Below are 20783 nucleotides of genomic sequence, written 5' to 3'. Positions count from 1 at the left end.
GTACCCCAAATATAGACAAAAGGTCCACAGAAGCAAAAATGTTCGACATCGAAATTGTCGACACAAGAAAAAGGTTAAAATGAGTTTGTAAGAAGAAAAAAAAAATTGGTGTCCATTTACAAATTTCACCAAATGAGTGTACCACGTCACCTTAAGAGTTTACAAATAAAAAAAGTACAAAAAAACACCCCAAAAATACATGTTGACATTTTCAAGCGTCGACCACACTGAACTTCGTGTCCATCTTGTGACCAATACCCCGGCGGTCACAGCCCCCAGAACACAAGGACACAGGTAAAATTACATATTTTATTAGAAAAACCAGTTATCCACAATTGTTTGTTTTTTTAAATACAGAAAAAGACTATTTACAAATGTGCCCAAAACAGGAGTAAAATAAATTTCTGCGGATCCTGTAACAGTAACAGATTGTGCTTTCTGGATACATAAGAATACCTAAATCTGTATAAAAATACTTTACAAGTTAAGTTGCTTTAAACTCATTACAGATAAAAATACTTGTTTCGTAATGCGGGTAAACTGGACGCGGTCATTGGAAATGCATAGGAAAAAAGGTACAAGGAAACTAATTTTAAAGCCTTCAGTTTAAATGCATCTTTTACCCAAAATTGGGAGCCACATACCCACAAATATTGCATATAAAAATACCTTCAGTACCTGCTATGGCACGGAACATGCACATGGCGAAACGCGTACAGTGCTGTTTCTATTGGGGGCGGTAGGTACATCCGCTTCTATGAGACGAAGCGGCAAATTTAGGCAACAAAAACCCCAGGGTCCTGGAAAGAAAAACAGTTCACAGCGGAGGCGGACATTTTGTGGGCGAGGCAAATATTCAAAGCGAGCAGCCAATCCGATCACTGAATCTGTGTCATGGAAGCACTTTGTATATATATGTACATGAAATTGCGTCCTATGATTCCGCTAGGAACTTGTTCTGCCAAGGTTTTCCTAGTTAATCTATAGACTGCCATCAAGAGTGCCTCAGTAATGCCCCTTTCTCCTAGTGAACCGTAGGCCACACACTATGAACGCCCGGTCAGCCTGCAAAATGGCCGCTGCCTGTTTGTGTACATAAACATCTGAAAATAGGGGGAATTTTAACAAGGCGTGGGAATTCTACTTAAAATATTGTCCGCTCAGATTTCCAGGCCTCAGACAGTGCTTTGAATTTGGGTCTCTCTGGTTGCACTGGTTCAGTCAGCCAGCAGACCCGGCGTAGAACGGATACAAATGGAGGTATATTATTTTATAAAAATGCACTACCCTCAAAGTGCGTTTCTGCCTTCTCACCCCTGGGAGTGCAATTGTTAAAAATGTGATCTGCCATAGCAAAATAAAATATATTATATGAGGAAGCGTGCTACGTAACCACTCAACAGGCACAAGAACGCCAAACAGGGAAAGACAAAATGGCAGCGAGGTGCACCAACGACAAAAGTGAGGGGGGGGATTAATGAGGTGACGCACAGTTGCTGGAAGTGTGTGTGATATCACAGTGCCAAGTAAGGCGCTAGAGAGTGATCCTGCCGGTAGGCCCGGGTGGCAGTGCATCATGGGAGAAAAATCTTGTGATCGGCCAGGTGCAGGGGGTGAGGAAAGGGGGGTGGAAGCTATCTGGAAATCTGGGTGCAAAGGGTACAGGATGACTAAAAGGAACCAGAGATTGCGCAGTGAGTCCGCAGCCTGTGGGGGACCCTCCGCACAAGAAGCCCTATTGGGAGACCGATGGTGTAGGGTGCACATTTTGTGTGCTAGTGTGAGGAGTAAGATACCCAAAAAAGTAGTGAGGGAAAGACATTATAAAGTGCATTTGTGTAAATTTTTGTAAAAAATGTGCCCTTCGTGAGGATAAATGTGCGACAAAAACTTTCACTACATAAACTAACAACAACAACTTTAAAAACCTGAACCCAATACGGTCCTCTTCCCCGGGACATGGGAGCAGCGCTCTCGGAACAGGGCAAGTGCAGGGGGTGGAGGAATCTATTCAGAGGGTACAGATCAGACACAAAATTAATAGCACCATAAACGGGGGAAGGGGACGACACACAAATGAGGACCCCCTTTAAAAGGTGTTTTCACTAGGAAAAAGACTAAAGGGGTTGGTGAAAAGGTGAAAGTGTTTTCTGAATTATAAGTGCCGAAAATAGGTATTAAACATAAATAGTGTAGCTTATCTGTGCAGGGCGCCGCCAGCCGGGCGATACTGGGCAAACACGCCCGTAAAGTGGTCAAATACTCAGATTGGAGGGGCGGTGGGGTGAGGGTGAATCTTGCAGCTCCTCAGAGGGTCTTTGTGCTCATCTTCGCTTCCAAGCTAGTGGTATGTTTGAGGGTCTGCCGCTCGCCCCCTGGCAGAGGGTTCCGACTGATCACCAGGTCCAGCCTGTCCCCGGCGTCGGAGAGAAGAGGCACGGCCAGGCAGCAGTCAAAGTCCCGTGTGCGCACGTGGTTCACCTGCATGGGGGACACAGAATGGAAGGGGTCAGTTATTCTCCTGGAGCCCTGGTGTAACAGCAGCTGAGACGCCACAAGGAACCTGCCTCCAGCAGTACGACTGATACAGATCACCGAACTCAGCTGTCAGAGCAGACCCCTCCCCCGCAGCCCTTGGCCCCTCCCCCTCTGAGCGGCAGAAGCACAGAGCCCCCCCAGGGCTTAATTTCAGCATGGGCCAATCCTGATGTTATTTTTTCTATCAAATTATTTTGAAGCGATGGTCAGTGACCATTGCATCGAAAGATTCGATGGTAGGCTTCTGACATAGACGGACATAGTATTGCATTGGTTTCTAACCATCGATGTTTTTGAACCTTTGGTAGTGGCTTTACCATTTGATGGTGGCATTCTGATGTTCCAATGGTAAATCATTTGATAATGGGCTTCAGATGTCCATCACTATTCAGTTAACCAACAACGTTACCATCAGTGGCCATCTCAAACACCCCCTAATAGGAATGGGCATTGCATTGCGAGGTTTCACTACCATCGATGCTTTATATTTGATGGTAGTAGTTTTCCCATTCGGTGGCAGCATTTCCGAGGTTTGTCACCATCATATATTAAACATTCGATGATGTTCCGATAGCCCTGCCCTGAGGTGGCCACACTGCAGTACTTCTGCGCATGCGGGGCCACGCTGAAGATGTGGCCCCTAATAGCAAATGGTTTCCCTCCATCGAGGTCAACGCATAACCGAATATTTCTTTTTTTTCTTAGCAAAGGGGGCGGGGACATGGAGCATAGCACCGCCCCCAACACCCGTAAAGTCAAATAAAAGTGATGGCCATTGGTAGTTGAAAACGTTGATGGTAGGGATGGCCATCGACCATCAATTACTAGAAATCATTGATGATTTATGTCCGATATCTAATACTTTTGCCATCGATGTGGGAGAACCAGATGGTTTCCCTACATCGATGGCAAAGGAGAACTGATGACTCTGTCCCCGACACCCAGAATTCCCGCCCCCACACAATGGATGACTATCAATAGTAAAAATATTGATGATCATCCATTGCATAGTTTAGCACTATCGATGGCCAGTTGCAGAATTGCCATCGATGGAAATCCCTATGACCATAGCAAAAACTATTGATGGTTAGCCATCAAATAGTTTACCACTATCGATTAGGGATGGCCATCGACCATTCAAAATCATCGATGGTTCACAGGCCAATCAATTAAACACAATGGATGACCATCGATATGTAAAAGGAGCCATCGATGGTAGAGGGTAGAATGGTTTTATAGCCATCGATGATTCCGGCTTTAAAATAGGGATGGCCATCGATGATTCGAAATTATCGATGGTTCATGGCCGATGTCGAATACTTTTGCCATCGATGGGGGGAGTACCAGATGGTTTCCCTACATCGATGGAATAGCAAAACGATGTTTTGCTTTCTTTTTTTTTTTCAAAGTGCTGGGACACGGAGTATAGCTCCGCCCCACGACACCCGCGAAGCCCCGCCCCCATGTTTTTTGATTGGCCCACAGGCCAATCAAACACAATGGATGACCAGCGATATGTAAAAAATATCGATGGTCATCCATTGCATAGTTAAGCACTATCGATGGCCAATTGCCGAATTGCCATCGATAGCAATGATGGCCATCCCTGCTTTAAAACCCATCAATGATAAATATCGATGGGGGATGTGCCGAATCAGGCCATCCCAAACCCTGGACCTCAGTTCTAGCTCCTCTATCATTAACCATCGCACAAGCCCAGCGTTAGCCGGGCATCAAAAAATTACATGAAACTCATGGTTGTTCCTCTCCACGGAAATCTTTAGTAAAAGGCGAAAGATTTATTCGATCTGAAGAGAAACCAGAGTATACCCAGTGATGTGCGGAGCCCCGGTGCAGCCACACGCGGCCTGACTCACACTCACGGAGAGCGCACTCGGTCTCACTCACTACAATCCATATACTCCCCAGAATAAACCTCACCAGCGCGACACTTCCCATGGACTTCACTTCATATTTAACAAAACATGAACTAGAACAAGCAGCAAGAAACGAGTGCAGGCAGCCATGTTGCATCATGGGTATGCAAATGAGGCACACTAGCTAGTAGCAGAGGCTTCGGCTCAGTGCAGTAGGCGATCCTGCCGCTAGAGGGGGTGACAGTCAGCAGCCAGAGCCATATAATTCTCAGCAGCCTCTCGCAGTTTTGGACAGCCATACACATGACATTTTGGGTTGTTTGCCAAGGTGACAGAGAAGCACCAATCCCTGATTTTAATAATTCATATAGAAACATCCCATAGACTCTAAATAAATTCAGTATAATTATTAATGTATGTACACTCCCACTTGTAAGTAACATCAGTTCCCGTTCGGCCTCATTATTCCAAACTAGTATCTGCATAGTACACTGTAAAGCAGGGACAGGGAATCTTCTGCCCTCCAGCTGTTGTTGAACTATACATCCCAGCATGCCCTACAACAGTTTTGCTATATGGCCTTACTAAAACTGTTGCAGGGCATGCTGGGATGTGTAGTTCAACAACAGATGGAGGGCTGAAGGCTCCCGGGCACCGCTATAAAGGTTTGCAGGCATAGAACTCCACATGCCCCCATAACTAGTGCACGGGTGGCATTCTGTCCCTCTCCTGCGAGCACCTGGGTCGGACTGGAAATGATCCATGTAGCACACACTGTGCAGTGGCGTAGACCGACCACTAGGGGGCAATCCTGGCCATATGAGGCGGATCTCATTTTCTGTTTCTTTCTTTGACCCCAGCGCTGAGCATTGAGGTATCCCTGACGCTACAGTAAGGACATTGGCGTTAGTGATAAATGTCTCGGTGCCGCCGGTCGTCACGTCTAATCCACGTCTAATCCTATACTAACTAATGAGACGTATTTTGTCCCTGCACTTAGCTTCAGACTAGCCCGCCCCCTGCGCAAGTGATCCATTTACCTGCAGGATCCGATCGTATGACTTAAGCCCGCTTCTGTCTGCCGGTCCCCCTGGGCGGATCATATTCACGTATACCCCTTTCTCCAGGACTCCGTCCGATACACTGAACCCAAAATCCTCCGTCTCCAGGTCCTTCATCACAGTCACCTGCAGTACAGAGGGGGGACAACCAATTAATAACATCATGTATAGACATTGCATGTATCCCTGAGAGTAGGAGCGCATAGAACCATGTAAGTAAATACAGACGCCAGTAAAATGTCACTAATTCCCACCGCCGAGGTTCATGGGAAGTCGCCTGGGCATCTTGGTGATGTCAGCAGTCGTAAACGCATTAGTTCTGCTTTCGGAAAAGGCGCAAACCCCCCAAACGCCGGTATCCCACGTGCACAGGGGTCACAGACCGGTCACATGTACGATACTAGCGTAACATATGGTAGCGTGCGCAGCGCTTTCTAAGTAGCTGTTCCCTGTGCGTTTCAGCAAAGTCTCATCATCAGGAAACACCCCACGTTACCAGATGCTAGAATACACACTGAAGGGCACAGACTGAATCCAGGCAGAGGAGTCCTGCACTGCCGGTAGCAGAAACTGCACAGACCAAAGTGAGATCACGGTAACATTCGGACTATATCTAGACTGGAAACAGTTGGCATTTCATCATAGATCCCCAGGTGCCACGGGAGAGAGACCACGGGGCGCATGCGCTGAGCCCACCTTGAGCAGCTCTGCGGCTGTGGAGGAAAGGTCTTGTCCCTCGTCTTTCAGGATCTTTGCGTCCTGACTGTGCCTCCTGTCTTTCTTGGGGCTGTGCTTAGCGTAGTGGGAGCCTCCTTTCCGATGCAGCAGGCGGCCACCTTGATTGGGGGGGTTCTCCAGGAGCAATTTGCTGCCGTCAAGACCCAAACTCTGGACGCTACCGGTCATGATGGACGCCTGCGAGTACGACATACACTGCATGACCCAAAGGGAAAAGATAAGCCTCCAACCTATCCAATCGGCCACTGGAAGAAAACGGGTGCTTTTCTACCAGTTACCCCCACCCAATTAAAAAAATAATGCTATACTAGTTACTAGTAATCGATAGTGTATAACTATGCATTGGAAGACCATCGATGTTTTTACATATCGATGGTCATCCATTTTCTTGGATTGATTGGCCTGTGGGCCAATCAAAATACCAGGGCGGGGTTACATGGTGTTGGAGGCGGGGCTATTCTCCGTGCCCGGGCCCCCTGGGGAAAAAGGCAAAACTAAACCATTCGTTGAAGCTTGACATCGAAGGTAGGAAACAATCTGGTTCTCCACCATCGATGTCAAAACTATTCGACATCAGCCATAAATCATCACTGATTTCTAATCATCGATGGTCGATTGCCATCTCTAGAAGTAAATCCACAAATCCGGGGTTTCACGTCGACCTTGAAGAGGTGGATGGTGCTTTACAAGTTATGACGAGCAGGGCCCTTAACCCTGAGTATTTAAGATTTAAGATTTGCTCCTCAATGGTATCCAGATGGCTCACAGACAATCAATAGGTCAACAAAGCTCAACACAAGCGAACGGTCGACATGGAAATAAAGAAATGCGAGCACCGATCTGTCAGCTACAGTCGCGCTCACCTCAATCTCCCGCAGGAGCTCAGACTGACCACAGGTCTCCAGGTCTTCCAAAGCCTCTCCGAAAACACGCCAGAAACTATCGTCATGTTCGCTGGTCTCTAGGCCGTTGGGTTGGCTGGGGTATCTGTTGAACCAAACATGGTGAGTCCTCGTCTTCCCGCCACACTTGTGGCTCAAACTCTCAGGGAGTCTTCTTACACAAATGTACAAATCATGATAGTTTTGTGCGACGTCCACTCAAGGCGACAAGTCACACAAGTCTCCAACTAAAAGCTTAGGGTGAGCAGATGAAGGAGAAGGCTGGATGGGAGGACATGCAGGTGAGGATGGAGGAGCCGAAAAACAAAGATGTGTGACAGTAATGGGGGGGGGGAGGAGGCCCCGTGAGGTGTTAGTACATAGGAAGGAGGATGGGGAACAGCTCACAGCTGAGACATAGAACACCTGGAGAAAGAGAGAGAAAACACAGAGAGGAGAACAGGCGAGGTGAGAAAATGGTGAAGGGAGAAGAAGACCTCCAGGGACAATCACAGCAACAGAGAACAGACAGACACCAAAGCATTACAGGTGGCCATGATGGTGAATGGGGTGTTAGGGCAGACACCTGATGTATCATTAATAACGCTCTTGTTCCCAACCAGGTTGACATTTTAAAGAGGTTTTCCAAATAGCAAACTTATTTGAAGTTTTGAACCAATTCCACCAACTTGTAGGTGGATAATAGCCAACTACAAGTACCTGAACATTATATAGATTTTTTGTTTACTATCCACCTACTGGGGGCCCCACAATCAGGGGGACCTGACCCTAGTGGTGCTCAAGCCACTGACCTCCCCATGGACAACCACCAGAAGGAGCGGTGGAGACCATACTATAGTAGCCTTATTAGCACCCATTCAACCAAATCATTCAGGTGGAGAACCTCTTGATCTTTAAAAGCAAAGAAACAGACACAGGCAAGCGTTCCAGGGTTCCATTGTAGTCTATGAGCAAACTCCTACTCACACACACACACACACACACACACACACACACAGGCAAGAGTTCCAGGGTTCCATTGTAGTCTATGAGCAAACTCCTACTCTCACACACACACACACACAGGCAAGAGTTCCATTGTAGTCTATGAGCAAACTCCTACACACACACAGGCAAGAGTTCCATTGTAGTCTATGAGCAAATTCCTACACACACACACACACACAGGCAAGAGTTCCAGGGTTCCATTGTAGTCTATGAGCAAACTCCTACACACACACACACACAGGCAAGAGTTCCATTGTAGTCTATGAGCAAATTCCTACACACACACACACACACACACAGGCAAGAGTTCCAGGGTTCCATTGTAGTCTATGAGCAAACTCCTACACACACACACACACACACACACACACAGGCAAGAGTTCCAGGGTTCCATTGTAGTCTATGAGCAAACTCCTACACACACACACACGCACACACACACACACACACACAGGCAAGAGTTCTATTGTAGTCTATGAGCAAATTCCTACACACACACACACACACACACACACACACACACACACACACAGGCAAGAGTTCCAGGGTTCCATTGTAGTCTATAAGCAAACTCAGGGAGTTCTATCTGGGGTTCTGCTGATCTGATATTTTTGGACATGGCTTCACCTCCCCCAGTGACCTCATAACCCACCCCATGATGACATCACAGGTCGTACCACTCACAAGCTAATGTACTGTGAGTGGATGATCACAAATCTGGAGTGATTGAGAAAGAAGTCAAACAATGACAACTGTACTTATGTTTTATGTATTTATCCCTTTATAGTTACATTGGACAATTATCACGGGAGGTCCAGGTAACGAGGCCTAACAGGAGGGTCCATAAGGATACCAAAGGGAACAATATACCTGTAATGGCAGCAGCCACCCAACCCTTCCATCCCCAGCCCTATGCTGTCTGCAGCCACGTACCGGGCTGGTTTGTCCCACTCCTCCTCATTGAAGCTTCCATCCAGGAAGGGGTAACTCTTCCTGTGCTCCGCCGGTGGGGGGGTCATCTTCTGCCGGCTGGTTCTCCATTCGTGCGGATGCAGCGAGATGCCCACAGCCTGGTGCATATAGTTACCTGCAAGGGACAAACGCTGGCAGTCACATTCCCCATCAGCCGCAAACTCTGCTGTGGCCCCATATAAGCCACAGACAGATAATGAAACCGGTCACCCTGGGGCATAGGGGCCACTCAGCTAGAATTATCATTATTATTACTACAAAGGGACAAACCATTATGTATTCTGCAGATATGTACCTACCTACCACCCTCCCGCCAGCCGCACACCCACCTACCACCTTCCTGTAAGCCGCACACCTACCTACCACCTTCCTGTCAGTCGCACACCCGCCTACCACCTTCCTGTAAGCCGCACACCTACCTACCACCTTCCTGTCAGCCGCACACCCACCTACCACCTTCCTGTAAGCCGCACACCTACCTACCACCTTCCTGTCAGTCGCACACCCGCCTACCACCCTCCCGCCAGCCGCACACCCGCCTACCACCCTCCCGCCAGCCGCACACCCGCCTACCACCCTCCCGCCAGCCGCACACCCGCCTACCACCTTCCTGTAAGCCGCACACCTACCTACCACCCTCCCGCCAGCCGCACACCCACCTACCACCCTCCCCGTCAGCCGCACACCCGCCTACCACCTTCCCGCCAGCCGCGCACCCGCCTACCACCTTCCCGCCAGCCGCACACCCGCCTACCACCCTCCCGCCAGCCGCACACCCGCCTATCACCCTCCCGCCAGCCGCACACCCGCCTATCACCCTCCCGCCAGCCGCACACCCGCCTATCACCCTCCCGCCAGCCGCACACCCGCCTACCACCCTCCTGTCAGCCGCACACCCGCCTACCACATTCCCGTCAGCCGCACACCCGCCTACCACCCTCCCGTCAGCCGCACACCCGCCTACCACCCTCCCGTCAGCCACACACCCGCCTACCACCCTCCCACCAGCCGCACACCCGCCTACCACCCTCCCGCCAGCCGCACACCCGCCTACCACCCTCCCGTCAGCCGCACACCCGCCTACCACCCTCCCGTCAGCCCAATCACAGCTGGGAGCGGCAAATGCTGCAGACTATACAATGAGTCCGCCTGCCGTCCTCACTCCCCCGCACAGTAACAGCACCAGCGCTCACCCTGGCTTCCATATCCCGTGTCCATGCCAGAGCCGTCCCAGGACTCCAGAGCACTGTCCACACTGGGGATGGTAGTGGAGTACATCTCCGACAGTTTGCTGGTCTTCTGAGAGTCTGTCAGGTCATCTTCCGGGTCACTCCCCTCATTGACCCCGTCCGAGAGGTTCTGCAGATGTGTCCCTACAACAGCAAGTGCGAAAGTGACCAACAGCGGAGGGGGCTTAATAAACATACCGGGATGGTGGGCACATAGGGGGGACGGGGTGTAGGGGGGACGGGGGCAATATGTGGTGAATGGTGGTACTCCTAGCCACAGAAGTACCACTGACTTGCTTTATTTTATCCCACCCCATTACCAGTTCTGCAGTGTCCCCCAGGGGATGAAGGGGGGGGGGGGTCTGACGCCCCTCACTCACGTTCCGCCTGCTTCTTTATCTTCAGGGTGACCGTCTCGCCCGCCATCTGCAGCAGGTGGATGGCCTCGCTGAGCGGTTTCCCTTTCAGACTCACACTATTTATGGCTAGGATCCGGTCCCCAATGTGGATGGCTCCAGTCCTGGAAAACAACGAATGGTGCTTAGATCCTGTGGATTTAATAAGCAGAATCTACAAGAGTATGGACCGGGATCTATAGATCTAGTTTGCTTTGTATTGGGTCAGATTCCTGATTTGCCATTAGATTACCCAAGGGTCATTTATTAACCCTAGAATGCCCGGACATAAATGTTCCATACACATGGCCAGGCCTGACGCCTGCACACACCAGAGACCACAGCCGCGTACCAGTGATCACTGGCGATAGATTCCTCTACAGTTACTAGCAAGCACCCGATCATGGTAACGGCCCCTAGTGACTGTATGGAATACATCTGTATGAACAGTCTATAGTTGCCGACGGTCCCTTATTTCCAGGGGCTGCTTCAGGTTTCAAAGATTTCTCCCCGGAACGTAATTTATCCCTGTTTTTATTAGAACGGACCAACAGAATGGCATGGCTATGGACGCGATACAGTAATTGGGGTCCCCGTGTTCAGGTGTCGGCACTGACCCCCCAAAAAACGTGAAAAACTCCTGTATACTTTTTCTGGTTTTAAGTCAGCCTGAAATACCACAATACTATGCCACTGCACCCCCTGCTGGTCATATATAGTACTGCTGATTTTTTTTTACCGCTCACTTCAACTTGTAAGTACTGTGGATATTTCTAATTGAGAGGAGGGGGCACTCAAATGAAAAGCCCAATCAAGGGGTAGGGGAAAGAAAAGAGGTTGGGAACCACGGGTCGGTACTCAGGGTATTATACTCACCTCTCGGCGAGCCCTCTCTTAGTGAGCCCAGAGATGACGATTGGATCAAAAGGTTCTTCAGTCCCCGATATCGTAATCCCCAAGGGACCACCGTATCTCTTCAGCTCCACAGTGTATATAATGGCACCCGTAGTTTCCTGCTCGTCTGGAAAACACAGGTGAAGTTATGTAGCGAGTGGCCACTAACATTGCATTCCCTGGGGGTATTCATTGCACTGGTGTGAAGTCACAGGACCGGGTGCATCATCAAGGTCTGAACTAAACAGCACAAGAGTGAGGGTCGCCTACTTCCACCTTTCTCCCTAACAAAGAAGTATCCAGCGCCCCCTGGTGGCTGTATGTTGCAAGAACATCGAAGGCGACCATGTTTGGGATGGGTCTATGGCTAGGTAAGGGCCCCTGTGGAAAACCCAATGCCATACCAGAATTGTCTTCATCTTTCCGAATCTTCAGCTTGACCAGCTCCTCGCACTGTCGCAGGATCTGCACCGCATCCTCCATTGAACAATTGTCAAGACGGATGTTGTCAATGGCCAACAGTTTGTCCCCTGGCTCTAAGGTGCCGGTTCTAAAGGGGGAAAATGTACAATTATTCCGAATTCCAGACTGTAACACAAGAGAAGCCCGGATGTGACAGGAAGCAGATGGCACAGAAAAGCTACTACAGTACATACTGCACTCCTCTCAGAGAGACACCTGAGGCAGCCATTTTGTGGGGGACTCCGATGAGGTCACTGCTACCAGGACTTGGCCACCCCCCCAACTGAGGGACTTCCATGAGGTCACTGCTACCAACATATGGCTTTTCCTCCCTCCCCCACTAGGAGACTCCCGAGAGGTCACTGCTACCAGAACATGGCTTCCCCCACTGTAGCTCTCCCATGAGGTCCTTGCTACAAGAAAATGGCTGTCCCCACTAAGGCTCTCCCATGAGGACACTGCTACCAGAACATGGCTGTGCCCTCAATAGATATCTCCCGTGCTGTCACTGTTACCACAACATGGCTGCTGCGACCTCTGAGTAACTCCAGAGAGGTCACTTTTACCACAACAGTTAGGGTTCAACCGTCTGAAATACCAACAGAAATGATAAGGTGGGTAAAGTAAACCCAATGCATGCTGCCACAGCAATGCTCACCTGTGTGCGACGCTGCCTTTCTTTATGTCGGATATGATTAACGCCTCGCCTGGTTTTCTACTGGCTGTTGGCACAGGAAACACAAATATTATATTGGATACAAATAGATAAATAAGATGCAGGGTATTAAAGTGGGTGAAATTGCCTAGGACCTAGCCACAAGACTAGTCGCCCAACCAAGCCCCCCTAACAGGCTCCTCCCACTGCGACAATAGATGCAGATCTCTGCTCCAGTATTCCGCACAGTCTCCTGGTTTGTACTGGAGGACAGGAGCGCGGCTGGGACATTGTTATACCAGACACTATGGATGTTCGCCCCGGGACTCCACCATAATTAATCACCCAGAGAATCCTTCCACTGGGACAGGAAACGACACAGGAAAAATATAATGCGAGATCGATTCCGCACTGATAATAAATGTCTCATTAATTCAGCATCTTCTCCGCAGGGAGCTCCGTTTGGAGATGATTAACGAGGGGAAGAGATGCTCGGAGGCGCCCGTGGATTCCTAATCCGACACACGATGGCAGGTTTGGGGGAACGTTCCCCCGGACTGCAAGCGCTCCCCGAGGTAATGCCCAGCATATTAATAGTCACAGGAAACACGCGGCCCCAAAATACAAAAACAAATGGTGACATTTATTACATGTTGAGCGCCAGCAAAAGCTAATCGCTCAGATGACGCATAATGATTTCCAATACCTGCCGGTAAGGAGGCTAATTCATGCGTTCTAAGCCTGGGCCATAAATTTGAGGGAAATATGAGGGATTAGCATGGGGGGGGGGGGGGGGGGTGTGTGCGCTCATTAGCCACACCGCGGGGTCTGTGCGCACACGTGCCACACATGTCTATAGACAGGTCACACGTTCATTAAACACTAATAAACAGGCACGCGTCAGTTTTACGGAGCACGGAGGGAACGTATCAATCATACAAAGCGATCCGCCATCTTTGCCTTAAAGAGCAAACGGATTCAGAGGAGATGAGACCGCAACAGAAGAGATGAGACCGCAACTCGCTGTGCGTCTTCCATGTGATTTCACTCAGCCACAGGTAACTTGTTTCTACACATTTATATTTTAACCCTTTCATGCAGGAACTAGGACACGAATGCAAATTTAGTCTCCGTGGGCTTATAAAAACTCAATCTAAAAAAGCTATACAGGTGTCCAGTTGAGTGGGCAACACGCATTTGCGACATAAAACAGTGCACTATTATCACAGAAGAGTATTTTAACCGTGACTTTTTTTTTTTGGGGGGGGGGGGGTAAATGGTCAAATTAAATTAAAATAAACAATAATGTCTGTTATGGTTCCAATTTGTTCCTTTTTCTCTAGAAACAAAACATCCTTTAAGTTGTGAAGAATACATTTGTTCTGCCTATCTACGGATACGTTCATCCATAAACAAAAATGTCCTCAGTATATAAAGCACGAATATTTTCATTTACGTCATACCTAGAATGTCAGCCTTTTCCAGAACTGAATTTAACCGATTTTAACACCTGATGTGTAAATTAAAGACGCACACTGTACGCAAAAGTCATCCAGACAGAGACAAAACCAGCAGGTCTGCTTAACGCGACATAGACTTGGGACCTGGCATGCCTACAAAAATGGGGTGACACACCCCCATCTTGAGGAACCATGTTGTTTGCCCTAGCTCCACCCTCTAAACATTGCAGAATGTCAATCATGCTGCGGCTGACGGGCTAGGAGCAGTATCACAGGAACCGTTCTGAGTGAAGTGTAATTTTGGTCAGATTTCGGCCAGATCAGTCGGATCTGGCCGAAATCGGACCAAAATCGGCTAGTTTTGATGTCCCCTCAGATCCGATGCGTGGTCCCGTGCGCATAGGATCTGCGTCGGGTGGTCGGACCTGCTGCACGTCCGACCACCCGACTTGGGACCTAGTGGGGCGGCGCGGCGGTGGAGGGAGCAGGGGGGCTGGGGACGCTGCGGGGGACACAGGCGGCATAGAGCCGGGCAGGGGGAGCTGTCAGCACTGAGTAAAAAAAAAAAAGCCCATACAATGAGTGGGCGGCCTGTGATTGGCTGAGCACTCTCTCAGCCAATCAGCAATTGGCTGAGAGAGCGCTCAGCCAATCACAGGCTGCCCATTCATTGTATAGGCTTTTTTTTCTAGCACTGACAGCTCCTGGCTCCCTCTGCCCGGCTCTATGCCGCCTGTGTCCCCTGCAGCGTCCCCAGCCCCCCCCCTGCTCCCACCAGCAGCCCTGCTCTGTAGCCCCCCTTCCCCCCCGGGTTTTTTACATGTGATAAATCGAGACGATTTATCACATGTAAAAAATGGCACATCAAGTGCCAATCTAATCAAGCTCCCCCGGGGAGCAGCCAGGGAAGCTCAGGGGGAAGTCGGGGGCGACTTGTCCTAAGGACAAGTCGCCCTAGTGTATGGGGGCCTTAAAGTTTAGTGAGATTCTTTTTTGCGCAACCAAGCAGCAATTCCAGGTAAGGGCTTGGAGGAAACACCACACCTCCAAAGAGAGATAGAATGTAACAGAATATAGGGGTCTGAGGTGGAGGGCAACCCTATATTCTGTTACAGGAACCGTTCTGCACAAGCGCAAAATTACCCTTAAACATCGGATAACAAATAAATTCCATCGATTGTGGATCTTTGTAGTGCACTGACGTGGACATATGATTTTAACTGTGAAAAAGATATAGTATTTGATTAAAACTACCACCATATAATGCCCTAAACACTTTCTTTGAATTTCGTTTTGTATTTTCTCTGCTGTATTCGGCTTAAAATATTTGACAAAAATCCCCCAATTAATTATATACTAGCTGATGAGCCCCTGATGACCCCTTTTCACCCACTTAGGGGTTGAGTTTTTAAAAACCCTTGCTTAGTGGGGGGTTGCAAGTAACAGACACAGTTTCCAGACTACCCAGCAGGTGCACAAGGAGAGTCCACCCACGGTCACATTTTCCAGAGCACAATGGTGATGCAATATAAAATGAAAGGCAGAGGTTTTGCTACATAACTCTGAAACAAAGCAAACAATTTAATTCTGCACATCTACAGACCAAGCTCCTCAGGCGACAGAAATAAGTCACCTGCTAGTAATAAACAGAAATAATGAGAATATAAGAATCCCAACACATCCCGGTAAGTATTTCTACCCTACCCAGAACCCACCACTAACGCTGGCTAACCCTAACCGACCGTAACACCCCCCTCTCCCACTGGGGGTCATCTGCTGATAGCTGCAGCCCCCTGTTACCCCTACTCACAGCTGATGGTAATGCCCAGCTCCACTCCTCTCTTCTTTGGCAGCTTGACGTGGAATGTACCACTGCTCGGAACCACGGACTCTTGGAGTAACCAGATAAGAGAGAGAATTAATGAGGGAAATGTAGGTCAGCAGCCCCCAGACAGCCATCTGTGCTACGCTGCTCTGCTATATACAAAGGGGCAGCACGCACAGATCAGTTTACACAGGATGCCAGCACCAACACTGCAAGCACAAAGTAGGGCATGCTGACACTTGTAGTGCCGCAGCGGCAGGCCAGATACTGTAAATGCTTTGGATGGTAGAACTATTTCTCTGTGACTTAATGCTGCATACGTTGTTGATGCGTTCTCTACTGTGTATGAAATCTGGGGTGATAATGATTCGGGAGGAGTGGGTAAATGTGTGCACACAAACCCACACTCCTGCTGCTGATTATCTGGCGCCTGCTCCTGACAGATCTGTGCTGGGAATAATTAGAGACACCGTCCTCGCTCCTTCCCAGACTCAGCTAGGAGACAGGCTGCCTCGGACACTGGCATCTCACCTGCGACGTCATACTCGATCTCCAGGACCACCTTATTGGATAACGCAGCATCCCGGAGGAGCTGATTGGCTTCTTCCAGCGTTCCATCTTCTGTAAGGATCCCATTAATGGAGAGCAGTCTGTCCCCAACCTGCAGCAGCCCGCACCTGGCGATAAACATTGTCTTTGTAAATATAGTCAATTGTAAAGCGCAACGCTTTATCTAACATACATCTGTTACACATCTGTGGGGTGTACCACTGGTCCGCCCATAGATGGCACTGTTGCACCTTTAATGGAACATTAGTGCGCTGAAATATTATACAGTTCTTATAAAGTAACCTGGGAATTTTTTTTTTTTTTAAAGACATAATGGAGATGAATTGCTGAATATTTACCTGGTTACACATAAGACTATAACGTGGACATAGATTAGCTCCTAAGTTTTACATCTTTGAAGTACATTCGATAAAAAATTGTAGGTAGAAGCGGACAACTTTTCCACTCTTCAGAAGTTTTGATACCTCTCCCCCTAGGTCTCATCTTCACCAAAGGTTTCAAATAAAGTAAAAAAATTTAATCTGAAAGAGCAGTTGAAAAGTGAGAACAGGAGAGGCAGCTGCAGTGCCGTGGGGAGGCTCCACCCCCAGCCACACGTGATGTCACAAGCAGCACCAGGGGAAAACGAATGCAAAGCATCCTGGGATGTGTAGTTCATTAACATCTGGAGGGCCGGTGTTGCCCAGCCCTGCACTAGGGTGTGGTGGGAGAATAAAATAGTGTGCCGTGAGGCACCGTGCCAAACGCATCGCGAGCTAAGAGAGCGTAGCGAAGGGATGCTGTGCACTGGAAACTGTGTCCATGTTGACTGTCGACATTCGGGTCAAAAAACAGTGGAAACCCCATGCCGACCTTTTGACCTAAACCCATGTCGACCAACTTGCTGTAGACCGAACGATCCCAACCCTTCACTATGGCCCTGGTAAGTTGTAAAAAAAAAAAAAAAAAAGGGGGGAGGCAGCCATGAAACAGGTGAAGCAAAGGAGACAAATTTGGAGAAGGGTGATGTGGAGAGGATACATAAAATTAGAAGGACCCAAGAATTGTCTTGGCTCATTACGTCTGGTTCCACCGTTGCAATGTTCCGGTTATACAGAGAAAACTGTCTTTGCATTTGTTTTCAAGTCTATTATAAAAAGTGTTTTACAAACACACACACACACACACACACACACACAAGAGGTGGTGTCCGACTGCTAATTACCACCAGAAAAGTACCAGTGAAAGGGACAACAGCAAGCAGAGGGATACAAGGTAACAAGAGGCAGCAGCGTCAGATGACATCACAGGTATCTGTAGATACATCTCACACCTGCCCTCTATGGGTCACCTAAGGCCACAGGGGATCAGAGCATCAAGTGTGACTGTAATTATCCTGAGCTTAACAACTAATGCATTATAGGTAACAGGTGACAAGGAACGACGTACACAAAACGTACAATAAACCAATGGCAAATACACAGTATATTCTCAAATAATCCCATTCTGGGTTCCATTTTCTTTTCCTTTTTAATTAGATTCAAATTAGTGCAGGAGTTCCCACGTACCAGAGGAACATCGCGGACTGGATTCATGTTAATGGGAGTATCGTCCTCATTACAGAACCCATTACTCACTCTGGCCGTACAGCCTGCATGTAAATGACTCTGAGCACAATGGATTCTGCTCGTTGTCAGAGTGGGGATGACTTCCTCAAGGTGAGATGGTCTGCAGGATCACAGCACATTGGGCACAGCAGGTACATGGGGGGGGGGTGTGTCAAGGCTGGCAGGAGAGGGTAGGCAGTGGCAGTTGGAACATGTCCCTGGGCCAGATGAAGAATTAATTACAATAGGGGTCACCCTCCACAGGAAGACAGGCTGGTAACGGCCGCAGGGCCAAGTCCTGACCCCTTTACCGAGGGCGACAGAGAAACAGAACTCTGTAATGTCATTCTCGGAGCCATTCGATTGGACGGGGACAGCGAGGAGAGCGCTGGGCAAGGACGTCGTTCCCGGGTGTCGATGCAGAGGCTAATTAAAATCTGCGGTCAATAAGAGCCTGGGACGGCAGCAGACAGGACGGGTGTCCTTGGGGGGGGGGCAGCAGATTTTGTCCCTCAGAGCACGGTTACTGTTCATTTCACGCACACTGCACAAAGTCTGCTGTAACCCTATCAGGGCTCAGACGCCCCAACAGCCCCCACATTCCCCAGGGCTGTATCTGCTTCTCAGCCTGGGTGCCATGCAATATTACTCCCAGCATGCACTGCAAGGTACTATACAGAACCACAAGTGGCCTTCCCGCTGTTGTGGTACTACACATCCCAGCATGCCTGGACAGTTTAGCTATTATGAAAGGGCATGCTGGGATTTTTCATAACACAACAGAAGGTGGGGGGGGGGGGGGGGGAGTTAAAAATGTCAACATCAGAATTTTGACAGAGACATAATGACAACAAATCAAATGCTGACACTGCCAGAATGCTGACAACGGTTATCAACACGGCGTTAGGCCTTGGGTCGGGTAAGGGTTATTGGAAAAGGAGTAGACTCCATCTTCCTGATCTTCAGGGAGGATTCATACACTATGTCAAGGTGGCCACCAGGCACTCCACAGAAATACGGTGGTAAATAAATACCAATTAGCTTCTGATTGGTTGCCCATAGCAAAGGTATTTCACATCTTAGTAAATTTCACCCAGAGACTCTACCCAGTGCCTACATACACTCACCAGCAGGTTCTCTCCCCCCTGTCCACTGAAGCTCAGCCCCATGAGAACAAGCGTGTAACAGTGAGTACGGCTATAACAATAAACCAACACCATTGGGTAAGTGATCATTCCCAGCAAGCGTAAGGGAAAGGGCCACTAAAATGGACTGTTGACATAAACAATGACCATGTCGGCATACCAAGAGAATGCTGCTCAGACACGCGTACGCGGATAAATGGAGTACTGTTCCATCCGCTCCACGCCTGCCCCTAAATACCAGACAGAACCCTTAGCAGAACACATTTCTTTCTGAGCGATAACATTCCAACGTTCCGTTCACTGACTTTACACAACATTAAATATATATGTAGGTCAGCCTCCTGCCCACGTCGGCATGTGTTGGATAAAACGCCTCTGGATTAATTAGCAAGTGTTTCATGTTGAACCTTAATCCAACTGGCAGCTCGGAAGCGCGGGCGTGCGTGTAATCGGAGGGCAGCAGGCACCACTCGCGCACATTTATACCCCCTGCGCGGCGCGGCTCACCTCTCAGCAGGGCTGTCTGGTTCGATAAAACGGATTAGTGGAGGGGAAGACAGGGTCTCCGTGGCAAATATCCCCCCCTGCAGCTGAATCCCAAAGCCGTTTAGTGGATCTCCACGCAGGACGATCTCTGTGCTTTCTGTGTGGATGATCTGCCCACCGGGGCCCACAGTGCTGGAAGCGATGGACACTGCGAGAGAGAGACAAGATGTCACTGTGGGAGGAGTTACCAGGCAGCCGCGCCGCACCGCTGTCAGTAGCGACTGGAGCGCTTACATTATATAAAGACGCTTAGGCGCCACTAGGACTAGTAACTAGGACTCGTGTATAATAGCTATATACAAATCTAACTACTCCTCACCTCTATGAGGTGAAGTACCGCCACTGTCCAATAGAGGCCACTCGACGGACCAAATTACTCCTTTGTGTGCTAAAAGATGCCATAACAGAAAGGGAAAGCAATTTTTGCAGGGACAGTGACTTGTTTCATACTTGCTGTGAATGCAGAGAGAGAGAGAGCTGTGAAGACAGAGACTGGAGGTGGGAGCAGATGGGGACGGAGGGTGGGGTGGAGAGTTTGTGGGATGAAAACTGTCACAGCTCACAGTACATTGCAGAAGACGCCTACTAGCGTAGATTATATTCACAGTTACAGACCTCATCACTGCTATAGCATCACATGTAACCTAAGATTCTGAAACAAATTAAAATAAAAAAGGGTGACCCCTTACACGTGCTCTTATGGTCCTTTTTCCGCTGCCTCCTCCTGGTCAGGGTGGTCCTCGGGCTCATCGGATGTCCCGTGCGGGGGAGGGTGCTGGAGTTTTGGCTGCTACTAAACCCTGGGGTGCCCGCCGATGACGAGGAAGAGAAGTTGGTGGCGACCAAAGCTGCACACAATACAAGAGAGAAACAAAAAGGACGCTCACATCTGATGTACATCTACCTCTATATTATAATGACAGTGTGCAGTGGGAGAGAGG

At 49.0% G+C, this 20783-nt stretch overlaps 1 protein-coding gene and 1 non-coding gene across 11 annotated transcripts in view; both read right to left on the bottom strand.

Annotated features, from left to right (window-relative positions):
* Nucleotides 1–295: 295 nt before the first annotated feature.
* Nucleotides 296–20783, bottom strand: part of GRIP2 (glutamate receptor interacting protein 2) — a 279830-nt gene continuing 259342 nt past the window's right edge. For 6 of the 10 annotated variants that reach the window (XM_083155696.1, XM_083155700.1, XM_083155692.1 and 3 more), the window contains 15 exons: nt 20532–20690; nt 20162–20230; nt 19804–19990; nt 16527–16672; nt 15981–16061; nt 12714–12777; nt 11998–12143; nt 11576–11720; nt 10685–10824; nt 10269–10448; nt 9037–9190; nt 7078–7201; nt 6173–6409; nt 5456–5602; nt 296–2481 (listed from right to left, as the gene is read on the bottom strand). In XM_083155696.1, the coding sequence (XP_083011822.1) occupies nt 2308–2481; nt 5456–5602; nt 6173–6409; nt 7078–7201; nt 9037–9190; nt 10269–10448; nt 10685–10824; nt 11576–11720; nt 11998–12143; nt 12714–12777; nt 15981–16061; nt 16527–16672; nt 19804–19990; nt 20162–20230; nt 20532–20690 (2153 nt within the window). In that variant the 3' untranslated portion in view covers nt 296–2307. The remainder of the gene's footprint in view (nt 2482–5455; nt 5603–6172; nt 6410–7077; nt 7202–9036; nt 9191–10268; nt 10449–10684; nt 10825–11575; nt 11721–11997; nt 12144–12713; nt 12778–15980; nt 16062–16526; nt 16673–19803; nt 19991–20161; nt 20231–20531; nt 20691–20783) is intronic. The other 4 variants (XM_083155701.1, XM_083155694.1, XM_083155693.1 and 1 more) reach the window with 3 other exon arrangements.
* LOC146030020 (U5 spliceosomal RNA) lies at nt 4252–4366 on the bottom strand. Its single transcript, XR_014455535.1, has one exon. It is a non-coding gene; the product is annotated as a U5 spliceosomal RNA (small nuclear RNA).

The sequence above is a fragment of the Crinia signifera genome, chromosome 8 (genome assembly GCF_055691185.1).
Source record: "Crinia signifera chromosome 8, ASM5569118v1, whole genome shotgun sequence".
In the NCBI taxonomy this organism is placed as follows: domain Eukaryota; kingdom Metazoa; phylum Chordata; class Amphibia; order Anura; family Myobatrachidae; genus Crinia; species Crinia signifera.
Note: the sequence above shows the minus strand (reverse complement) of the source record. Positions and strands in the feature narration are given on the sequence as shown.